Genomic DNA, 23,609 nt, shown 5'->3' with positions numbered 1-23,609 from the left:
TAAATAAGGGGTATAACTACAATATTAATGGGGTAATCACTAGTATTATAGGGACCCAACACTTGTCCTTGTTCAGTCCGACTTGGTGGAGGAGACCTAAAAGACCTATTTTACATTAAAATAAATTTCTTTCTTGATAGATGAAGCCCAAGAAGGGTCTTTTACATTATGACATGGACAAGGACACTTGACATAAACCCTAGAAGCCTACAATGGAGGCTTTGACCTATTAACCATTGACCCAAGCATGAAACCCATGCTTTAATAAATCAATTTCTTTTATAATAAAATTTATTTTTCTTTGTTTTGACAAATGCATTACATCATGACTCAAATACAATTATGAAGACTGATACTAGTTACATTTTTCAACAGAAGACTCATGGGCCTTGACAAGTCATATGCCAAAATAAGTCGCTCTCATAGAACCCGCACATAAGACCTGTTGAAGTTTCTAAGTTTACTTAGTTTAGAAACCCTTCATGCACTTTTTCTGATTTATTCCTACCTCCTTGTTATTTTTCTTTAACAAGTTATTTACAAAGTAAATACTGAAAATAAACACCAGTGCATGCTCAACATATTACAGATCAACAACTAAAAGAAACAAGAACAAACACACCACATGACACCATTATTTTTGGACCAATGTCCCTGGAAAAACCTAATGCGGGAAAACCGATGCAGTTATCTGAGGGCTTTCTTATTAAGCAATATCAGAGTACAATCTGGCCGCTGAAACTGGCCTACCCAATAGAGAATTTCCCTAGCAGCTATAACTCACAGTTTGAGAGAAATCTCCTGGATGAAACCCCGAAAAATCCTTCCGGCAGCTCCTCAGCACAAAACTGCTCTGCAACCCCTGTGTCTGCCCAATCTGGACTGCGTCAACCCCTCTCTATCTCACACTGGCCTTGTGTCGGCCTTTCTTGGCCTGCGTCAGGCCCAAGAGGCCCTGCATCAACTCTGGGAGCTTCTGCGTCAACTGCGCTGGCCCCTCTGGTGCTTTGCACAGTACTTCGCTGCCTCTGCGTGAGCCCTTCCTGGCTCTGCGTCATCCTCCTCGACTGTTGTGCTTCTCTCCCGGCACAATCTCTGCCTTCTCTGTTTCTCTGTACTCAATGCCCCTCAGCTGCTCTCCACATCACTGATTCTATCTCTCTTAGCAAACCCCGCTCTAGAGAATAGAATGATTGATCATTTGGTGTCTTCTCCAAGTGGCCCTCTCCCGGCACAATCTCTGCCTTCTCTGTTTCTCTGTACTCAATGCCCCTCAGCTGCTCTCCACATCACTGATTCTATCTCTCTTAGCAAACCCCGCTCTAGAGAATAGAATGATTGATCATTTGGTGTCTTCTCCAAGTGGCCCTCAAGCCTCCTCTTATATTTTTTCTGTTGACATCTCAACGGCCAATATTAAGTCCCTAATCAACGGCTAAGATTAGATCTGGCTTGATCCATGTCTTTTGGACCATTCTAACACAGATTCATAGACTCCATTAAAAATATTAATTATTTTAATATCTCCTAATCTGTTTAGAATCTACCCAAACCCTTTCTGGGTATTGGAGATCTCATGTGCCCCAACCTCTCCACCAAATTTTGTGGCTAGAGCACATCCGATGCTACCCCAAATCAACACTCCCTCTTAGCGAGGACTGTGCTCTAACAATACTCCTCATTGAGTATTACTCTGATCATCTGGCATCGGTACCTATACTGATGCTAGGCCTTCCTGCCCAACATCCTTTGCACTGCTGCCTCCTGTACTGTTGCCCATGGTTCTACCACTACCACTGTTGTATCTGTAAGACATCTCCCTCTGCATCCGTGTTGTTGTTGGTCCTTTTTCCCAGTACTGCATCCGCACTACACCTCCTCTCATCAAGCTACATCGCGCTGCCCACTGCTGCATTGCAACTCAATTACTGAGAACTAAGTAACTAATCTCCCAACTGACCTCCCTGTTGGGCTAGAAACACCCACTGATGCTGAAGCTCCCTTTGCCGCTAACAAGTGCTCCCTCTCTCTGACCTCTGCGCTGCTGCACAACTCCCTGCATCTCGCACCGTTGCACACCTCTTTGTGCCTTCCTGCATTGGTGCAACACTCCTATGCCTCTCGCACTGCTGCAACCTACTAGCTTTGGGCTGTCTCGGGACTCCTACACTGTAGCTCTCTCTACCGCTCCATCCGCATCTGTCTCTACCCACCCAGCCACTCCTACTACTCCTCGTCAGGGCCCACGTAGCAAGGTCTAATCCAAGAGGTTGGGTACCTCAAGGATCTTTCCCCTCATCGCATGTAATCCATCTGACTGTAGCTTGATGTCTCCCCACTTCCGCTCAAGTGGTGCGTGTGCACTCATGGCACAATCATCGTCTGTCAAAACTTCCTTCTCTGCCCATGCTAGCGCTGCCTTAGTCTCGGAAGACTCTCCCTTACTCTTCTTCCTTGGGCACTAGGTCGCATAATGACCCATCTCCCCACAGTGGAAGCACTTGATCCTAGAGAGATCTTTCTTCTTCCGCTTCTCCTACTTTCCCTTAGATGCTAGGGCCACATCCTCCTCCTCTTGCTTGAACTTGATCCCTTTGCTGCTACCGCCTGTCTTCGACAGCCATCTGATCTCTTCCTGGCGAAGAGTTGCCCACATCTCGTCCCAAGGTAGAAGAGTCCCTCTACCCAAGATACTCTGGACAAACACTTCCCAATCTTCTGAGACAGCATTCAAGGTTGTCCTCACCATAAGCTCTTCATCCAGTGTCGCTCCTATAGCAATCAACTGGTCTCGGATCTCATTCAGTCCTCCGAGGAAGGTGTCAATCGATTGACCCTTCTTCATCTGATACGACCTCATCTGGTTCTCAAGCAGCATCCTTCTCTGCACAGAAGTATGCTGGTATAGGTTCTTGAGAGCCTCCCACATCTCAATTGCGGTTTCCTTCTTGGCTATATGTGGTACCACATGATCCTTGACCCCGTCAAGGATAATGCACTTGGCCCTCGCCATCGCCTCTTCGTATCTTTCATTTTCATTGGGGTCGACTGGGACAGCTATAACCTTCAAAGTGAAGTTCTTGACACGATCCTTGTCAAGCACTGATAAGATTCTGGCCTTCCAGACTGCGAAGTTCGATGCTCCGTCCAGCCTATCTTGGTCTCTTACACCGTGTAGTGCCATGATGCTCCTCTACTTCCCTCCTGGAAATTCTCTATTTAACTCCTCTGAGTCTCTACTTCCTGTCTGGAAGTTCTCTTCTAGACTCCCTCTGAGTCTTGATTTCCGTCCTGGAAATCCTTCTGCCGCTTGTCGAGATGTCCCCTACTCTAATCGTCGTGTGCAACTGCACTGCTGATCTAGGTTCCTCAGCTAGAAACCCTCGGTAACAACTCTAGCCCTGCTCTGTTAGGTACTGTTCTAACTACAGTGCCTCACCAGCTCCACTCTTCAATATTTTTGTAGCCTTCTAGACTCCAGCAACTGCCACTTTGTGAACTGCGTTAGCCCCTCTCTGCCCCACGGTTCTGCGTCACCCCAGATAGGTCTGCGTCAGCCCTAGGATGCCCTGCATCAGCCCTCTAGCCCTCTGCATTAGCAACGCTGGCCTCTTTAAGGCTCTGCGCAATTCCCAGCTTCTTCTGTGTGGCTCTGGTTGGCTCTACATCACACTTCCTTGGCTTCTGCGCTGCTAGAAACAACTTCTGTCACCTCGGGACAGTTGTTTTCCACTGTTATTGCTCCGCTCGGCTAATGTCTTCTAGTCCTCTTGTGATCTGCAATCACGCTCTAATACCATGTTGAAGTTTCTAAGTTTACTTAGTTTGGAAACCCTCCATGCACTTTTTCTGATTTATCCTTACCTCCTTGTTATTTTTCTTTAACAAGTTATTTTAAAGTAAATACTGAAAATAAACACCAGTGCATGCTCAACATATTACAAATCAACAACTAAAAAAAACAAGAACAAACACACCACATGACACCATTATTTTTGGACCAATGTCCCCAGAAAAAACCCAATGCGAGAAAACCGATGCAGCTATCTGAGGTTTTTCTTATTAAGCAATATCAGAGTACAATCTGGGTGCTGAAACTAGCCTACCCAACAAAAGATTTCCTTTGCAGCGATACCTCACAGTTTGAGAGAAATCTCCTGGCTGAAACCCCAGAAAATCCTTTCAGCAGCTCCTTAGCACAAAACTGCTCTGCAACCCTAACATCTGCCCAATCTAGACTATGTCAACCCCTCTTTGTCTCACGCTAGCCCTGCGTCATCCCTAGGAGGCCCTGCATCAGCTTTTCTTGGCCTGCATCAGCTCTAGGAGCCTCTGCGTCAGCTGTGCTAGCCCCTCTAGTGCTCTGCGCAGCACTTGGCTGCCTCTGCGTGAGCCCTTGCTGGCTCTGTGTCACCCTCCTTAACTGTTGCGCTACTCTCCCAGCACAATCTCTGCCTTCTCTGTTTCTTTGTACTCAATGCCCCTCAGCTGCTCTCCCGATCACTGATTCTATCTCTCTTAGCTAACCCCACTCTAGAGAATAGAATGATTGATCATCTGATGTCTTCTCCAAGTGACCCTCAAGCCTCCTCTTATACTTTTCTTGTTGACATCTCAACGGCTGAGATTAAGTCCCTAATCAACGGCTAAGATTAGATCTGGCTTGATCCATGTCTTTTGGACCATTCTAACACATATTCATATTAATACACATTAATATTTTATTTTCCCTAAGTTTAGACTTAAGGACTCCATTAAAAATATTAATTATTTTAATATCTCTTGATCTGTTTAGAATCTACCCAAACCCTTTCTAGGTATTGGAGATCTCATGTGCCCCAACCTCTCCACCAAATTTCGTGGCTAGAGCACATCTGATGCTACCCCAAATCAACAAGACCCTTACCCATGCTAACTTGCATAAGACTCGCAATGATTCATTGACTCGCATACGAGTCGTATCAAACTCATGTGGACCCGTATAAGACCCATCCCAAGCAGCGAATTTCTATTTTTTTAAATTATTTTATTTATTTTATTTTTTTATTTTCTGTATTTTGTCAAGTCTTATACAGGTCATTCCCGATTCATATACGAGTCGCCAAGTCAATAGCCAGACGAGTCTTATACGAGTACAAGTCATGCAACATTGTGTCAAACAATTGTTTTCAAGTTCATGCAATATGTTAACAACAAACACAGTGGTTTCAACTTTCTTTTCAAATGACATTATCAGTTCCCTTCCTTAGAAGGGGTTGCAATTAGATCTCCTAAAGATCCCATTATCACCAGGTTGACCTCATAAAGTTATGTTAAGATTTTGCATCTTTTGGTATTAATAACTCTCTTATTAACCACACAGAAGGACTTCTAGTGACAATTTGTTTCCCGATTCAGTAAATGTTATTTCTTAATAGTTTTGTCACATTGTCACAACTTTAGAAAACTCAAAAAAAATTAGACAGATGTGAAATTATGGTAAAGCTTCTTCAATGAAGATTACATCTGAACGTCATCGTTCATTGACTCTTGCCAAGCTCAAAAGCCGTAGAGTAAATTAAAATGAAGAAACCACCCATAACCATTTGCCATGGATCCACATAGGAATGTGTGTGTCGGCCTATGTTCTAATGTGCAATTATGAGTAAATTGGGTGCACTGCAAAGCATAAAGTGTCCAAGTGACTATAAGGTAATGAAAACAATAGACCTGTGTGTGATACAAACGAGCATATAGTTATGTCAGATGGTTACCTACTGGAGGTAACCACCCCAATGACAGAGCCAATGTATAAAATTTAAATACATGTTACAATGAAAGAGAATGGCTGGCATGCTTCTTCTTCTATGTTTCTCTTGTGTATGTTTATTGTTATCTTATTCCAATACAACTCTGGAATATATGTTGGCAAGGCCAACATTTTTTGTACGGGAGTTGCTTGACAGCTCAAGCTCACATTCTTGTTAAATAAGTGACAAACCCATGAATATTTACTTTGATTTCAAGGAGAAATTAAGTTCAGGATGTTAAAATCACAATTGTGTACGAAAGGATGAGAGAAGTAATTATCCTATAACAAGAAAGAATTCAAATCGATACCAGGTATTCAAGAGTTCTTGGAATGTCCAAGATTGACTTGACACCAGCACAGACAACAGCCACTGGAGTCCTTCCAAGCTCAGTCAAATCAGAGGAAATATCCATTGCTGCAAGAAAGAAAGAAACATTAGGATAAGGTAATGATGACTTAGCAGGAAAGAATCACACTGCATATTCTAACATGTGAAATATGATGACATAAAATAATTGTAATTTATAATAAACCAGTCATTTATTTAACAATGGTCCCTGCATGCCCCCCCCCTCTGTCCACTCACCACTTTTTATCTCCTCCTTAACTAAAACAAACAAACAAACAAACCTGTTACCTAGAATTTAACTAATATAACTAACTACTAAACTAACCGTACTAACTTTTTTCTTACTGAAGTGTCCTTTCATAATCCCCCACCCTTCCATGTCATTTCCCCATTCTTGTCATTTCTTCATTTTTTTGTCATTTTCTTATTTCTTATAAATGTCCACCTCAAGTTTTCAAAAAATGTTAAACCCCAATCATTTTTTGTTTGTAAATCTCATTTGTTATCAGTTCCCATTTTGCACTTTTTATTATTAGGGAGACATAGGTGGTCGGATAGCTAAGCATGGTATCCTGTCTTTGCTTCTTTTCCAAAAAATCAAGGTTAATAAAAAACATGATTTTCAAATAGACTTGTTATTTCTACAGCTTACAAATATGGAAATTCCCCTCATGTGAGTTCATTCTTAATAACATAATATAGAAGCAACATAAATAATTTATTGGTTAAGCATCTGCAAAACTATTTCAGTCTCACTGTATTTATGACATGAGAATCTGCAAACGTCATAACCTGCAAATGTCATTCCAATCGCAATTCTCTCAAGTACATCAAATTCAAACACCACATCGCTCTCATAATAACTAATTGGCATGGGAATAAAAGTGACTGTGTCCTTACAAATCTCTCCATGTCGATGAACTCCTCCAATACCTCCAGTGACAAAGACAGGAATTCCAACCTGCAATAAGTACACTACATTTTAAGTTCGAATGGAAAATGTTGAATACTTGAACATAAGGAGACAACATTCATTGTCAACACATATTTTTAAAGGTAATGAAAAAACAGTTATGTGACGTAGAAAAAATAACATCCGCATAGTTTCTCTTCACCTAGATATTGTCAAAAATCAATAAAAGAAAAATATGAAATAAAACATCACAACATATTTCCCATTAGCTTACTAGCAAATTTAACAAATATTTCTATAAATTTAAAACTCAAGCAAAGCTAATTACCTTGGCAGCAAAAAACATGGTTGCAGAAACTGTGGTAGCACCATTTCCTCCTATCGCAACCTGTTGACCAAATCGAACTCAGATAAGTTCACTTTGAATATATATGAAACCTTCACCAAGAAATATTTGAATGCCGTGAATTAACAAAGACACGGCATTTAATTACACTACATTCCAATGAAAATAAAATTCCACAAAAGATGTAACTTTACTTGGACATATAACTCTACCTTTTAACCAAACTACATCTCAAATTGATCTCTAAATGGGATTTCTATGCTTAACAGCAAAAAATTGCAAGGATCATAAATATTTGATCTGGTGATGCAATTCATAACAAAAGAATTTTCGAGTTTTTCATTGCATTATTACATTTATCAAATTTAATTTACAAGAATGTGATAAAATAATTTTACTTCCAGGTGCCCATGTTGCACAGTAGAAAGTTAGAAACTAGATATATTTCTAAGCCATTTACAAGATTTCAATTAGACAATTTTATCTTGAGGTGCCTGTCTCCAACAGGAGGCCATTACAAGGGTCCTTGACACTGTGGCCCACCATATCACTGTAATATTCTTCTTGGATGACTAAATTTTTTTCAGATGGTTATTGTACAGCAATAATTAAATTTGATGTACATAGCAAGTAAATTCAAGTAAACCTACTGCGTTTTTTTGCATAGCGAAGATGGAACCTAAAAAAACCCTACTAATAGAATGTATTGGTGTAATCTTGAATTCCTCATTAAAGGTTAAACACTATTATCAATATTATTATTTTATGGGTATGATTCACAATGTCAAAATCCTTTCAACATCTCATTATATATGGACCTTGAGCCCTTTCTATTGAATCACCAAGAATATTTGAGCATACTAATTATCTGCTTTTGAGAGCATATCATGTGTCACTATGTAGACATTGTGCAAATACGATAACAAAGACTAAAGGTTAACTTCCCAATGCTCACAGTATAGCACTGCCACAATACACCAAATGAATGTTAGCTTTTGGTTGCTCTGAAAGGATTTTCACCTAGCTAGGAGAGCACTTTACGGGATGTGAAGGGTGTTTGGTCTTCTAGCCCCTTTGTTTAACTTAGATTCAGAGAATTTGGATTGGGTGTATATTTTCCTTAGGATTAGTTCTAAGGAGGTGCACTTCTTAATGTGATAGATAACATGTGGCGTAATTGCCATCTTGAAAGGCTGCACTTGTTGAGGACGATAAGCACTTGGCACAAGTGGAATAACTACCTTGGAGGAGGGCATTAGGCATTTGGAAGTTCGTCACCTGGCACATGTCAAGTGACCAACTTCGAAGAGGGCATTAGGCTATTGGAGGTTGGACACCTGGCTCTAGGAACATGTAACCACCTTACCTATAGTTGAGAAGCCATTAAATAGAAGGTGAACTGTCTTGAAGGAGGAAAACTTAACATGTGAACAGATAGTTTGGAGGGCACATTACCTTGAGGGTTAGACAAACCTTAATGTGGCATGTGGACACTAAAATTTAAGAAGCACTCTTAGTCTCCATTTGGTGCTTCAGCTATTGACTTAGCCTAGGGTTTCTTGTAGACTTAGTCCATGTTTTACTTTTAGCCCCCCTCATCTTATTGCATATAAAGGGAAGGAGAGTGTCTTTGTGAATTTCCTTGACAACTTTAATGATGCAAGTGGTAGATCTTCAAGTTTGATAGTTGGAGTGATGTTGGGTTGTTTAGAAGCTCCAAGGATTAGCTCATAGAGCTCAATGGGATACCTTGCTTGGCCTTTGTATTGTTGATTAGGGTTTGCACTGATTGTGGATGCCCTAGCTAGGGTTTGGAATGCATTGAACATTCCTTACTTGGGATGAGCTTAAAGGACTTGTACCAACTTAGGATGAATTGAGGTAACATACTTTAACGTCATTACAATATCATATGAATTGTACCATTGCTGTCCTAAATTTGGAAGTGCAGATATGTTTCTCCTCATATATTGAGCAACCTTCATGGTTGCTTTAATATGTTGATTAATTAAAACCAATGTTCCACCAAGACTGGTGTGGGGAGATGCACAGGGGGAACGTGTGGGAGTACCCTCAAATTTTAGGGAAATTTTAGGGGTGCGGGGGGACGTCAGGGTATATATATATATATATATAAAATTCAAGTTCATATTCATTGTTCAATAATGAAAGCATAAATATTAAATAGACTAATAGTAATATGGATCCATCCTCATATTAAATAATTGAATTAAATAATGACATCTATTGATCCATCCTCATCATTCATTTTGATACATACATCATTCATATGACATACTCATTATTCATCCATACCATGAGATTCAATAAAAAAAATCAATAATGAAATATTCAAATACATTGATCCATATCATTCATCATTCTACAATCTACATTGATTTAAAAATTAAATTTATCATTCATCATTCTAGAAACTAAATTGAAAGCAAAACATACTAGTATATTACTATATATTATATACTAGATACTGAGGTTTTGAGGGGGGATGCCTAGATGCACCCCTTTGAGGAGTCTCGTCCACCACACCGGGGAAACGCACCCCCTTGCGTCTCCCCAAGACTCCCCAAAAAGGGTGCGTGGGGAAACGCACCCCTAGTAGACTCCCCGTCCCGGGTGCATGGGGTGCGAGGGTTGCATGCACCCAACCCTGGGGGATGCATCCCCATTGAAAACTGATTAAAACAGTGGGGTTCAATGCTATGTCACTTCAACATGCTTAATGAAACTTTCAAATCTGATTTGCTTCTACTATATTTCCATTGTAATTTAAGTAATTTTCAGATCTTGTATTGAGAAAGGGCATGTCCTAAAGGTTGACCGTTGCCAAAATTATCTATGCTTGAAGTCTTTGCAATCTCTACATTCTCAAGTTTGCTTAGAAGTGTTGTTGGGTAGATTTGAAGATTCTTGTAGGATTGCAGAAGAAATTAGTTTCAACAGAGTTACCACTCAAACTAGCAGGGGACCTAAAGGGAAAATGCTAGACCAAGGGCAACAAATGGAGACTTAACCCATTGCCACCTCAGCGAAGGCTCCCTACTATTTAAGGACTTTCACCAATGGGAGGAGACTCGGTATGTTATAGAGTCACCAATGAAGGATAAATCAATAAGTGGATATGGAGTGACCCAAATAATCCTTTCTAGAAGAGATTTTAAAATAGAGCTTGCTTGCTTTCTAAGCAAGGCACAATGTCTTCTAGGAGAAGGATGGGAGGATTTGAGGGTTAGGTTTAGGGAATATGACTTGTGAAAGAGTTTCCCAATCCCGAAAATATTCGTTGAAATTGGTATCCAGGATGGTTCTTGAAGAATTATCTTTTCAAAGGGGTGGGACGACACGGGACCAAGTGGACCCAACCTAGGTTAGGAGCAATGTTTTAAAACTCTGACTCCAGTTCGGAAACGGCCGAGGGTTGGCTCCGACTCCAACTCCGACTCGGTATCGACTTGACCAATTTGATTCCAATGACTCGGACATTGTAAGAAATACATTAAATATTTTTTTTTATAAAAAGACATAATTTTAAATATTTTCATTCATGTTTCCAAACACAAAGCTTTAGAATATAGAGAGAAGACAACATATGATCAAAGTAGGCTCATGAATATATCCATTATATCAAAATGGCACCCAGTGCACTGTCCAATACATACATGAATGATGATATAGAGATCAAAACAAAAACACATAACCAAGGAGGCTAGAAATGGCCTCTACAACAAAAGTAAACTGTGAAACATCACTAGTCACTAGTACTATTGGCTACTACTAGAGGAGCCAACATCATCTGGCTCAGAGTCTGAATCAGAGTCAAATAAGGAAACCCATGGCTCCTCCTCATCATCGTCTCTAACTGCAATTGTAGAAGTGGTAGCACTAGCAGGTTGTGCAGCAGTTGCATGCTGAGATAGACGAAATATGCGCTTTCGTCGTGGCCAAGCAGAGGAAGCGCCTGCAACTAGAGGACTTGGGGCTGGGCCTGAGGCTAGTAGAAGTGGATCTACATTCAACTGAACATTTTGTTAGAGTGATGCCTCCATCTGTAAATCCAAATCAAGTTCCTCATCAGAATCAAACTCTATTGGATGACTCTCCACTACCTGATCTGATGTTGGATCAATATCTTGCAACACAATGGGATCTGAATCAGGTCTTTTGTTTAGCAATTGGTTGCGTCTGAGTCGAAGGTTGTATTGGACATAGAATAGATCATTTAACCGTTTTTTATCCAAACGATTTCTCTTCTTTGTGTGAATCCTCTCAAAGATAGACCAATTGTGCTCACACCCAATAGCACTGCAAGTTTGACTCAAAATACGAATTGCAAACTTCTACAATTGAGGACAATGACTACCAAAAGCCTCCCACCATTGTGCTGCAAAAAACATAGTAGTGTAATGAGTTAGCTCAACAAATTATATCCAATTTTCAAATTATAAACAATTTAACAAAATAGGAATTTGAAAATTGAAATTTTTTTTACCTGGCTCATTTGCTTCCCTTGCAATCTTTGTTAGGTTCTTGCCAAAGGTACCTGTGGCTTTGCTGAAAGTTGTGACCTGTCGGTGTATCTCCAGCTGACCACACTCTAATGGGATCATGCGATCAGTGCAGTCAATCAATCTATCTCTAACCTCCCCACCCAAAGCTCCTGCCTCTAGAGCTTTATAATGATACCATGGGTTCAAAAAAATACCCAGCTACATCTATAGGGCGATGGAGTTGATTGTTCCATCTTTCATCAATGATCGCCCAAATGGGCCCATGCTTAGCCACTCTATCCTTGTATGCCCTCTTTATTTGCTCCTTTGCTTGATCCTAGCCTCATAAATGAAGCCCGTAGTCAATCTTTCCCCATCCACCAACCGTAACACCATAACTAGTGGCTTAGCAATCTTCACAATCTTTGCTACCTTTTTCCAAAATATTTCTTCATTAACTTTCTTTTTGAAATCTTTACCTTCATGTTTGTTAGACCACTGGCTTTGATTCCAATCATCACTGGAAAACATCTTTTGCAAGTTTCTATGTTAGGAAAGCATAGATTGCAATGTCAAAAAATGAGTTGCAAATCTAGTTATGGCAGGCCTAATAATATCTCTGCCCCCTATATGTCTCCTCATCAAGCTCAAAATCCATGAATGATTGTAGATAAAGTTTTTTATGCTTTTGGCATCATCTATAGTGTTCTTGACCCAATCTAATTTGCCAATATCCCAAGCATGAGGTCTATGCAATGTGCAGCACATGGGGTCCAAAAGATGGTTTTGTGTTTTTCCTCTAACAGTTTACCAGCAAGAAAATAGTTAGAGGCATTATCTATGACGATTTGAACAACATTAGCCACCCCCACCTCCTCAACAACCTCATCCAATAGCTGAAACAACAATTGTCCATCTTTCACCCTATCAAATGCATCAACTGATTTTAGAAACATGGTTCCCTGTGGGCAAAAGATAAGAAAGTTTATGATGGTTCCTTTCAAATACTCATTAATGGAGGAAATTTCTTTCTCCAAATGATGCCCCCTTAAGTCATGCATAGTAGGGCCTTTGAAGCCCTTTCCAACAACAAATATGGCATCAAACATAGGCTCATAATATGGTGAACGGGGAGCATTCAAAGGGATATCAGCATCATACCACCATCTAGATATGTAATCACAAGCAGTCTCCCTCAATTCTTTCTTCCAATGGTCATGTAAAGTGGGTTGCAAAGTTCTACTAGCTTGAGGACCATGTGCATTTGATGGAGAGGAAGTTGTGATACTGAAATAACTTTTGATATTCATATCACCCTTCTTTTTCATTTTAACCTTAACTTTTTTTCTTGCATGGAATCCAAAGAGGGAGGAACATAACGAAAGGGGTTGGATGCATCAGTACAAGGGATAGAAGAAGAGCCCTCAAAATCAAAATGGGGGTTGGTAGCCATCACTTCTTGTATACTCCTCTTCCTCCCAATTTCAGCCTCTGTTTCTTTTTGCCTAGTTTTTTCTTCCTAAAACTTCTCAAAGTTATTTAACAACTCCTTCCTAATCTCCTCAATTTGTAGTGATTCACATGGGGTAATTTGGCCTCTAATACCTGCCAAGTGTCGTTTCAGCCTATGAATGCCCACAGGACCCTCCTTAATTTTTCAATAGAAAAATTTGCAATGCATTTGATTATCAACCATTTCAACATATGCCCAAGCAACATCTTTCACTCTAGGTGCCATTTTTTGACTTGGAAATGAAAGGAAAAAATCTGAAAATGAAAACAAAAAAATAGCATTGCTTCAATGTTCATTTCTTTTACAAAAAACACTCTTTTCAATTTCTAGATTTACACAAAAATAAATAGGCAAAAAACAGATTTTAGCAGTGAAAAAAAATACCTTTAGGCACAAACCACCTCCTCAATGTTGCTCCAACAAACCAACTCCTCAATGCTGCTCCAATGGCTGCCCAAGAAGCTCCTCACTGCTACTCCAATGCTTGCCCAAGACTCCTCACTGCTGCTCCAAAAACAAAATGCACAACTCTTCACAAATTCTCACACAAATGCAATGAGATAGCTGTGAGGAAATGAGAGGGGTTGGGTAGTTTTTATCGGATTTGGGAGAGGTAAATGGACCCCAAATAACCCTAAGCCAAATTAGAATTGGTTGTGGGGTCCTTTTTTTCGCCCCAAAAAAATTTGCAACCCGTTTTTCGACCACAGCCACCAAGCCGACCGAGTTGTTATCGAGCCGGCCGAGTCAATCACCAGCTCAGCCAGCGCAGTAACAACCCGACCAGCCGAACTGATTCAACCACCGAGCCGACCCGGCCAGTTGAAGCGATTCAGCCACCGAGTCGACCCAGAAAGGCTCTGGCTCGGTCGTTTCGGTTTCGAGCCAGCCGTTTCGTAAAACACTGGTTAGGAGGTAAGATTTTAGCAACCAATGATGTTTTTAACCCAGACAAGGAAGGGGAAAGGATAAAATAAATAATTTTCACCTAAAGGTGTTGAATTGATCCTTTGAGGCACTAGCCTTGGGGATACTAGGGAAAAGTTTGATCTCGGAGCTAGGGCTTGGATTTTCTCACAACTCCACCGTCGAAATGGCTTCCAAATTGGAGGAGGCCTTGAGGAGACACCAGCGCAGGAGAGGCTAGAAAATCAAACTTTTTGGAGGGCTATTTTGTCGGGAAAATGATGCCCTATGTGACCCAATTTGGCTAGACCTAGGAAAAGGTGAAAAAAAGTTTATTTTAGTTTACCACCTCTTGGTAGATCAGTGCCTTAGTCTTGGGAAAATGGAGTCTATGATAATAATGAAAGAGGACCTTGGTTCTTAGTCAAGGAGGCCTCAAAACTACCTCGCTAGCCTTCTAGGGCAAAGAGAAGCAATCTTGCAACTTCTATACTTCGATGTGAAAAAGGTGATGGCTTATCAAGATGAATTCGTTGATAGAATTATCCCTAGGAGATTTCATTCAAATTACATGGCCCATACATTGAGAGATGTTATATAGAGACAAATTTCCACAATGTAAGGAGTAAATGCATGCAGCAATTAGCTCTAAAAATAGCGAAAATCCCAATCCAATGTATATGATGAAGTAAAACAAAAATAGCATTAAAAGCATGTACTACATGTAATATAACATATCCAAGCATACACAATTTGACAATAGAGAAGCTCCAAGATAAGATAAACCAAATCCACACATCAAAATTCATCCATAAAGCTACAATTCATCCTCAAAGAAAAAGTGCAAAATTTTCAAGAGAGAGAATAGATCCAATCCAAAGTGATGATGAGCAAATGAACTCATCTCACTTCTATTTATACACTAATGAGGAGTTCGAACTAGTCTCCTTGGCCTACATAGGCCCCAAAAATAAAATAATGTACTAATAATCTGACTTTTCGTGACAAGCCCACCAAACTAGCTGACAAATGAAAGAATAAGCCTCTTAAGAGGTCAAATGATGAATTATAGGACCCTCAAAAGTGATGGGCAATGGGTTGGCCCCTTGTTCTCCAAACAATAAACCTATGGTGCCCCCATGGGTATGGGGGCACAATAATAGCCTCGTGGGTCTCCAAATGAGTTGAGGATACCTGTAGATCATCTGCAAGCACTCTGATGATGGTGTAGGTGATGCCACATCATCCTACAAGTCCTAGGTCAGCTGCCAAGTGTATGGTACATCTGTGTGGCCAATTGGGGAAAGGTGAACCAAGTGCATCTTCCTCGGCCAATAGGTGAACCTCGCGCAATCTCTTAACATCCTCGGGGATCCATGGAGTACCGTCTACTGCTGTAAAGGCCCATCACTCTCAACACACACCCTACATGTGCCAATGTAGCTCTCTAGAGGATTAGGACCCCATATAGGGAGACAAAACCCAAGATGTTGACCATATGCAATCCTGCATTAGATCCAAAGCATCCCCTAGCCTTCCAGTACAACAAGTCATTAGAGATATCGAGTAAATGAGCTTACCAACCATGGACCACAGGTGGGGACTTCATAATGGCCTGCCCTTCCATAATGGCCTTCGGGATGTGCCAATGTCTCCTAAACTCCAAATGGGGTTACCCAAGTATCCTAGTAGGTGGTTTCTACTTCTAAAGGGGATAATATGTTCAAGGCATGTCCTTCAAAGGTGGTGGCATGTGACAGATAGGTGAATGAAGTAGGGGATGAAAAGGGGCGTCCCTTGGCCACATGCGGGGTACAAAGGTAGCTAATACAAGGGAAGCCCACACTTTGTTTTATAATGTATAGGAGGGAGCAATCGTGGTACATGAGGTGCCCCGACCTTGATTTTTCCACCCTTCTTTATATGCCTTTTGCCTTTTTATGATTTTCTTTGATTAACTGCTCAAGGCTCAAGGGGTAAGAGCATGATGTATAAGATATAGCAGTGAATAACCCCTTTTAAGGTAGGGCAATTCATTGCCCACCAAGGGTTGGGACAATCATGGGTTCCTATATGATGAAGGAGGCTCATAGAACCTATAAGAACCAGGATTATGGCCATGATGATGGGGTAGAGCTCATGTATTGGCTTTTGCCCACGCGCTAAATGTGTTTGTCCAGACCATCTTTTGCATTTTGTGGTACATTTTCCTATTGAATGTGACCAATTATGCTTAGCTGCATCAACCTCCAGGGCATCATTCCAGGCCTGACCCAAGGTGTGGGCAAGCGTAAGGGGTGAGCTAACCCTATTTTTCTTGGAAAGCCTGGATTGAAATAGCATGTTCATTCTCCCTTTACATACTTAACAATTTCCATATCACGTCATTAGCCCTTGATACCCTCTCCACTCTTCAGGTTTAACTATTATTGGTTCACTGTGATTGGCACTCTTATCCACAGCGTTGAGTAGGGCCAAAAAACATTACCCTAGTGGTTGATGCAGCTAAAAGAATGGAAAAGCATAATATGGCCACAATGAAATAAAAAGAATCAAAATGCAAAAGATGTTCGGGACATAAGTTAGCGTGTGGGAAAAAGCCTAGCATGAGCTCTACCCTCTCATTAGCCATCACCCAGTTCTTGAACACTTGATGCTCCATCTTATCAAAATTCATAAAGAGCAAGCTTTGATTCTTGAGCTATGCACCGAAATACAAAGCATTATCAAAAAGAAGCAACAAGTGCACAGAGGGTTGGAAAAAGCAGGTCAAACAAGGTAACTCATACATCCACGATTGCTCCCTCCATTACATCTATACACTCAGGATGTGGACTCCCACTAGCTAGTCCCCTAACCATGGCACTTAGCCATGACATCTTTCCCCTCCATTGCCACTTACACCAACATCTACTGATTGAAGGGTTAATCTTGAAAATGCCACCTCCCCTTGAAGGTTGGAAGCACCTAATAGGGTCAACTACTTAGCCACCACTACAGATGTAGGGAACACTTGTACAGGACTTGGTCTAGTTAGATATTTGAAGGTGATCTTAATTTGAAGTATCAATATGTCCTTAACACTCAAGCATGGTCCATTTAAATGCATTTATGATCTTAGTCTCTAATGAATGGTTGCTTTCAATTGAGTTTGAATTGGTTTTTCCAGGTAGTCCAAAGCAACAGAGCCCTTAAGGGCACCCCACTCCACATAATGCCTAAGCCATAACATTATATTCCAAAGAGCATGATGACTTAGCAAATGAATATTGCCCATTTTTGGCAGAGTGTTGGGCCTTTTGATGACTTGAGTAGTTGACATACATACCAAAGTACCCCTAGGAGATAGAATGTTGGTTTTCTCTTGCCTAGCATGAAGGATTCTTGATGATGTACTAGTGGACCCAGCATAGCCCCAGGCTGGCCCTTACACTACTTGATGGCCATGCCATGATCTAGGGCCCAGATGATGATAGTCGTCCTCAGGATGATGAAGGAGGGTTTGTTGCACCTGATGGAGCCCTAATGTTGGAGAGAGGAAGCACCACATTACTTACTTGACACCCGTGGAGATGACGTGTGGCACCCATATTTGGATTTTGAACCCTTGGAGTAGCTTTGATGCTTGATTAGGGGTTTTCCTCAAATAGAGGATGATCATAAATTGATGGTTATGGTTAGCAAGTGAAAACCTAGGGTTCTCCCCCTTACTCCCTTCAAGGGTTTGATATTTCCCTGGTCAAAATCCCTAAGACTCCATCACCTAAGTAGATGGAAGGCACTAGCATCCATTTTGTTGATCGAAACTCATAAAAAATTATTTCTCTCTCCTAAAAATTTTGCCCTTCAAGGCAAGTTACTAGGGTTAGGGTTTCAAGCAAAATTCAACTAAGGCTTGGACGTTGATCTGATTTGAAGTTGTTTCACCTTGCTAAGCCTTAAAACATCAAAATATAGAAATTTACATATTTGAAAGTGCTTCCCTAGGGTTGATGTCACCCTCTCCAAGCCTTTAAAAGGAGCTCACCCCCCTCATTTGCCTCACACATCTCATTTGGAGCTTTTGTGAGTTTGATTGGGAGCTTGGAGAGTGTTCAGTTTTTGCTAAAGTAGTGGAATAGTAGAGAGTTTGAGCTAAGTAGTAGTCATCATGCCTCCAAAAGCCAAGGGTACTGCATGGGCTCATTGTGATATGATTGATGGAAAAATGATCTGCAAATATTGCCAAAAATCTATTGGTGGGGGTATTAACAGGTTCAAGCAACACTTGGTTGGGATAGGAGGCCATGTAAGGCCATGTGAAGCACCAAATATTGATTTGGGGCAGCATTGAATGTGCTCTAGCCACGAAATTTGGTGGAGAGGTTGGGACACATGAGATCTCCAATACCCAAAAATGGTTTGGGCAAATTCAAAACAGATCAAGAGATATTAAAATAATTAATATTTTTAATGGAGTCAAAATATTAATGTGTATTAATATGAATCTGTGTTAGAATGGTCCAAAAGACATGGATCAAGCCAGATCTAATCTTAGCCGTTGATTAAGGACTTAATCTCGGTTGTTGAGATGTCAACAGAAAAAAAGTATAAGAGGAGGCTTGAGGGGCACTTGGAGAACACACTGAGGAAGACCAGTCAGTTCAATTTCCAGAGCAGGGTTCGCTGAGAAATTGAAACAGAGGTCTAGAAAGCAGTCAAGAGGCAACAAGTACAGAACAGAGAGACGGAGATCAGCGCAGAAGAGGCAGACGCAGAGCTAGAGGAAGCCAGGCAGAGGTAGCAGAGACTGCGCAGAGCCAGAAGGGCCTGCGTCATCCACGCAAAGGCTGTAAGAGTGACACAAAAACCCAAAGAGGTTGCGCAGAGCCTCAGTAGGTTGACGCAGAGGGTTTCAAACTGTAGCAGAGGTCAGTAGGGCCTACGCTGGGGTTAGAAGAGTGCTGGAAGTTTGTCTATCTGCGAGTAAGCCAGTTTGGCACCCTGTTGTACAAGAAAATTGCTGAATAATAAAATCCTCCCTTGCTGCACTGGTTTTCCCACATTGAGTTTTTACGGGGACATTAATCCAAAATAACTGTGTCAATCTGTGCATATGTTTGTTTCTATATTACGGTGTGAGATCTGCAGCAGTACTTATTTTAATGTTTGTTGAAGTAATTTAATGAATAATTTATGATGAAATAAGTAGGAAAAGTAAATCAGTTGCTGTAGTCATAGAATTTTTCACATGGTATTAGAGCAAGTAATCAGAGACAGAAAGGGAAAATCAGTTATGGGTCGAGACCACGATGCAGAAGCATCCACCTCAGGAGACTCAAGCAAATTTTCAGAAGATTGCACTAGAGAGAGAGAGATTTCGATTTCTCTATGTTGGCTTCCAAGTTGGAAGAAGGAGTGGCGTGCATGACTAGTGCTGCATCATCAAAAGTATTGTATATAGACAGTGGAGCCTCGTGGCATATGACAGGAATCAGGGAGTGTTTCTCATAATATCGAAAAGAGAAGATGAACTTTCAGATCACCATGGGGAACAAGGTAAAGTGTACTCCAATAGGAAAGGGTACCATAGTTTTTCAGACAGAATCAGGAGAGCAGTTCCGTGCCACAAATGTGTTGCATGTGCCAGGATTGGGGATGAACTTACTTTTCGTGTCACAAAAACAAGGCAAGGGCTATGACATCTACTTCATCAAGGAAAAGGTATACATCAAACACCCGAGCTGGAAAAATAAAGTGCAGATCAGGATCAAAAGTAATCGGTTGTACATATTACAACTAGAATCTCCAATGACACTAATAGGCAGTCATGGGGACAAAGACTTGAACGAACTATGGCACAGAAGGATGGGTCACTTGCACCATGGAGCTCTGAGAATTCTCAGGAGCACTGTAACAGGAGTTCTGGATTTGAGTACGGAACGAGATGATGTACGTAGGGGATGCACTCTAGGAAAGTATGCCAAGGCGGCATTTCCTAGGAGCAACCACAAGGCCAAGAGTGTACTAGGATTGATACACTCAGATATCTGCAGACCTGTGTCCATCAAAGCTCTCAGTGGTGCTGAGTATTTCCTTACCTTCATTGATGACCACTCAAGGAAAACTTGGATCTATTTTCTAAAAACCAAGGATGAGGTTTTCTGTCGATTCAAGGAGTTCAAGGCTCTATTGGAGAATCTGACATGTAAGAAAATAAAAGTCTTGTGCTCAGATAATGGTGGAGAATATGTCGATAAGGACTTCACTGATTATTGTGCTAAGGAGCGCATCAGAAGAGAGTGGACAGCTCCCTACAATCCGAAGCAGAATGGGGTGGCAAAAAGGAAAAACAGGACTATTGTAGAAGAAGCTAGGGCCATGTTGTATGATCAGGATATGCCAAAATTCCTATGGGCAGAAGCATGCAACACAGTTGTCTACGTTCAGAACAGGACTCCTCATCAGGCATTGGGCAAGATTACTCTAGAAAAAGTCTTCACTGGGAAGACACCTGAAGTAAGTCATTTCAGGATATTTGGGAGTTTGGCATATTGTCGCATACCCGAAGAAAAGAGGAAGAAGCTAGATCAAACTGCAGAAAAGGGGTATCTGGCAGGATATAGCGAGAATGCTAAGGCATACAGGATCTATCATCCAAGGAGCAGGAAGGTAGTAGTACGACGAGATGTAAAGTTCATGGAGGATAGAGCTTTCAGAAGATCTTGCGAAATGCCTTCCAAGGAGCAATTGAAAGAGGATCTGTTGGTCATGCCTCTTCAACCAACGTTAGTGAAGAATCCTTCCTCAGATCAGGAAGATTCTCAGGATAAGGAAGAGGAGTGAACAGAAGCAACTGTTCGCAGAGGAAGAACCAGCAGGGAACTTCGTCAGATTCTGCGTGATGCAGAGAACTTCATCGGAGAGCCAAGGAACAATAAAAGGGAGCGAAAACAGCCAGACAGGTATTAGGCATTAGTAGCTTAGGATGGAGAGCCTACCAGCTTCAAGGAAGCAGCTCAGCATTAGGTCTGGCTAGATGCGATGGGGGACGAGTATAACTCCATAATGGTAAACGATGCCTGGGAGGTCGTGTCAAGGCCTCAAGACAGATCTATGGTAGGTTCAAGATGGATCTACAAGATCAAATATGCTGCGGACGGCAGTATTGAATAATACAAGGCCAGGTTTGTGGCTAAGGGGTATGCTCAAAAGGAAGGGATTGACTATGAAGAAACCTTCGCCCCGGTAGCCAAGTATACATCTATTAGGACAGTGATATCTCTTGCAGCCCAGATGGGATGGGAGATCCATCAGACGGATGTCAAGACGGCATTTTTGAACAGGGTAATAGAAGAAGTATACATTGAACAACCAGAGGGCTTTGAAACTCATGAGAAGAAGTCTCATGTATGCAGATTGAAGAAAGCCTTGTATGGGCTGAAGCAGGCACCAAGAGCGTGGTATGGTCGAATAGATGGCTACTTGCAGAAGATGGGGTTTGTCAAGAGTGACGCGGATCTGAATCTCTACTATCTGGTCATAGAGAGCGAACCACTTATCTTAGTATTATATGTGGATGATCTCTTCCTGATAGGATCATCCAGACTCATTGAAGACTGCAAGAAGAATCTAGCCACAAAGTTCGATATGAAGGATCTGGGACGAATGCATTATTTCCTAGGGTTGGAAGTTTGGCAGCAGAAAGGAGAAATCTTCCTTGGGCAAGGAAGGTATGCTACAGAAATCCTGAAAAGGTTCGAGATGGGAGACTATAGACCTATGGCTATGCCAATGATCACCAACTGGAAGAAGATTGATGCATCAGAAGACAAGGATGTCGATCCCACCCTATACCGACAGCTCATAGGGTCCCTGATGTATCTAGTCAATACCAGGCCAGATATTTGCTACGCTGTCAACACCCTCAGTCAGTTCATGGTGGAACCAAAGAGGGCTCACTAGGCAGCAGCCAAGCACATTCTCAGGTATTTACAGGGAACAGTTGATTATGGGCTCTTGTACAACAAGGGGAAGGATATCAGGTTGAGTGGATTTATTGATGCAGATTGGGCAGGAAGTTCAGTGGATCGAAAAAATACCTTTGGGTACTGTTTCAACATTGGATCAAGAATAACCTCTTGGTGCAGTAGGAAACAGAAGTCCGTGGCTCTAAGCTCATTTGAGGCAAAATATATGGCAGCAAGCACAGCTTCGTGTGAGGCCATATGGCTTAGAAAACTGTTGGTAAACCAATTCAGAAGAAATATGGAGGCGATCAGGATCATGTGTGATAATCAGAGTTGCATCAAACTGTATGAGAATCCCGTATTTCATGATAGGTCAAAGCATATTGATATCCGGTGTCATTTTGTCAGAGATTGTGTCCAACAAGGAGCTATACAGTTGAGCTACACTCCTACAGGGGAACAAGTGACAAATATCCTCACCAAGGCCCTTAGAAAGTCAAAGTTTGAATACTTCAGGGAAAAGATGGGGATGGTAAAGAACCCCTTTTAGAAGTAGCGTGTTAGCAGCACAAATGAAGAGGGAGTTGCAGTGCAGATGCAGTGTTGGGAGAAAGGACCAACAGCAGCACAAATGTAGAGGGAGTTGCAGTGCAGATGCAGTGTTGGGAGAAAGGACCAACAGCAGCACAGATGCAGAGGAAGTTGCAGTGCGGATGCAGTGTTGGGAGAAAGGACCAGCGGCAGCACAGATGCATAGGGAGTTGTCATACAGATACAGTAATGGCAGTAGCAGAGTCATGGGCAGCGATACAGGAGGCAACAGTGCAGAGGATGTTGGGCAGGAAGGTCTAGCATCAGCACAGGTACCAACGCCGGATGATCAAAGTAATACTCAATGAGGAGTATTGCTAGAGCACGGTCCTGGCTAAGAGGGAGTGTTGATTTGGGGTAGCATCGGATGTGCTCTAGCCACGAAATTTGGTGTAGAGGTTGGGGCACATGAGATCTCCAATACCCATAAGGGTTTGGGCAGATTCTAAAGCAAATTAGGAGATATTAAAATAATTAATATTTTTAATGGAGTCTCTAAGTCTAAACTTAGGGAAAATAAAATATTAATGTGTATTAATATGAATCTGTGTTAGAATGGTCCAAAAGACATGGATCAAGCCAAATCTAATCTTAGTCGTTAATTAGGAACTTATTCTCGGTCGTTGAGATGTCAACAGAAAAAGCATAAGAGGAGGCTTGAGGGGCACTTGGAGAACACACTGAGGGAGACCAATCAGTTCAATTTCTGGAGCGGGGTTTGCTGAGAAATTGAACCAGTGATCTGG

At 41.5% G+C, this 23,609-nt stretch overlaps 1 protein-coding gene across 2 annotated transcripts in view; it reads right to left on the bottom strand.

Annotated features, from left to right (window-relative positions):
* Nucleotides 1–23,609, bottom strand: part of LOC149151304 (indigoidine synthase A family protein) — a 351,057-nt gene that overhangs the window by 160,786 nt on the left and 166,662 nt on the right. For both annotated transcript variants that reach the window (XM_089438524.1, XM_089438525.1), the window contains exons 6-8: nt 7,382–7,441; nt 7,041–7,101; nt 6,100–6,206 (exon numbers count right to left, since the gene is read on the bottom strand). In XM_089438524.1, the coding sequence (XP_089294650.1) occupies nt 6,100–6,206; nt 7,041–7,101; nt 7,382–7,441 (228 nt within the window). The remainder of the gene's footprint in view (nt 1–6,099; nt 6,207–7,040; nt 7,102–7,381; nt 7,442–23,609) is intronic.

Source organism: Pinus tabuliformis, chromosome 9 (assembly GCF_031772625.1).
Source record: "Pinus tabuliformis cultivar Carrire ecotype Pingquan chromosome 9, CPIR1, whole genome shotgun sequence".
NCBI classification, from domain to species: domain Eukaryota; kingdom Viridiplantae; phylum Streptophyta; class Pinopsida; order Pinales; family Pinaceae; genus Pinus; species Pinus tabuliformis.
This window is presented reverse-complemented; position numbering and strand designations above follow the sequence as displayed.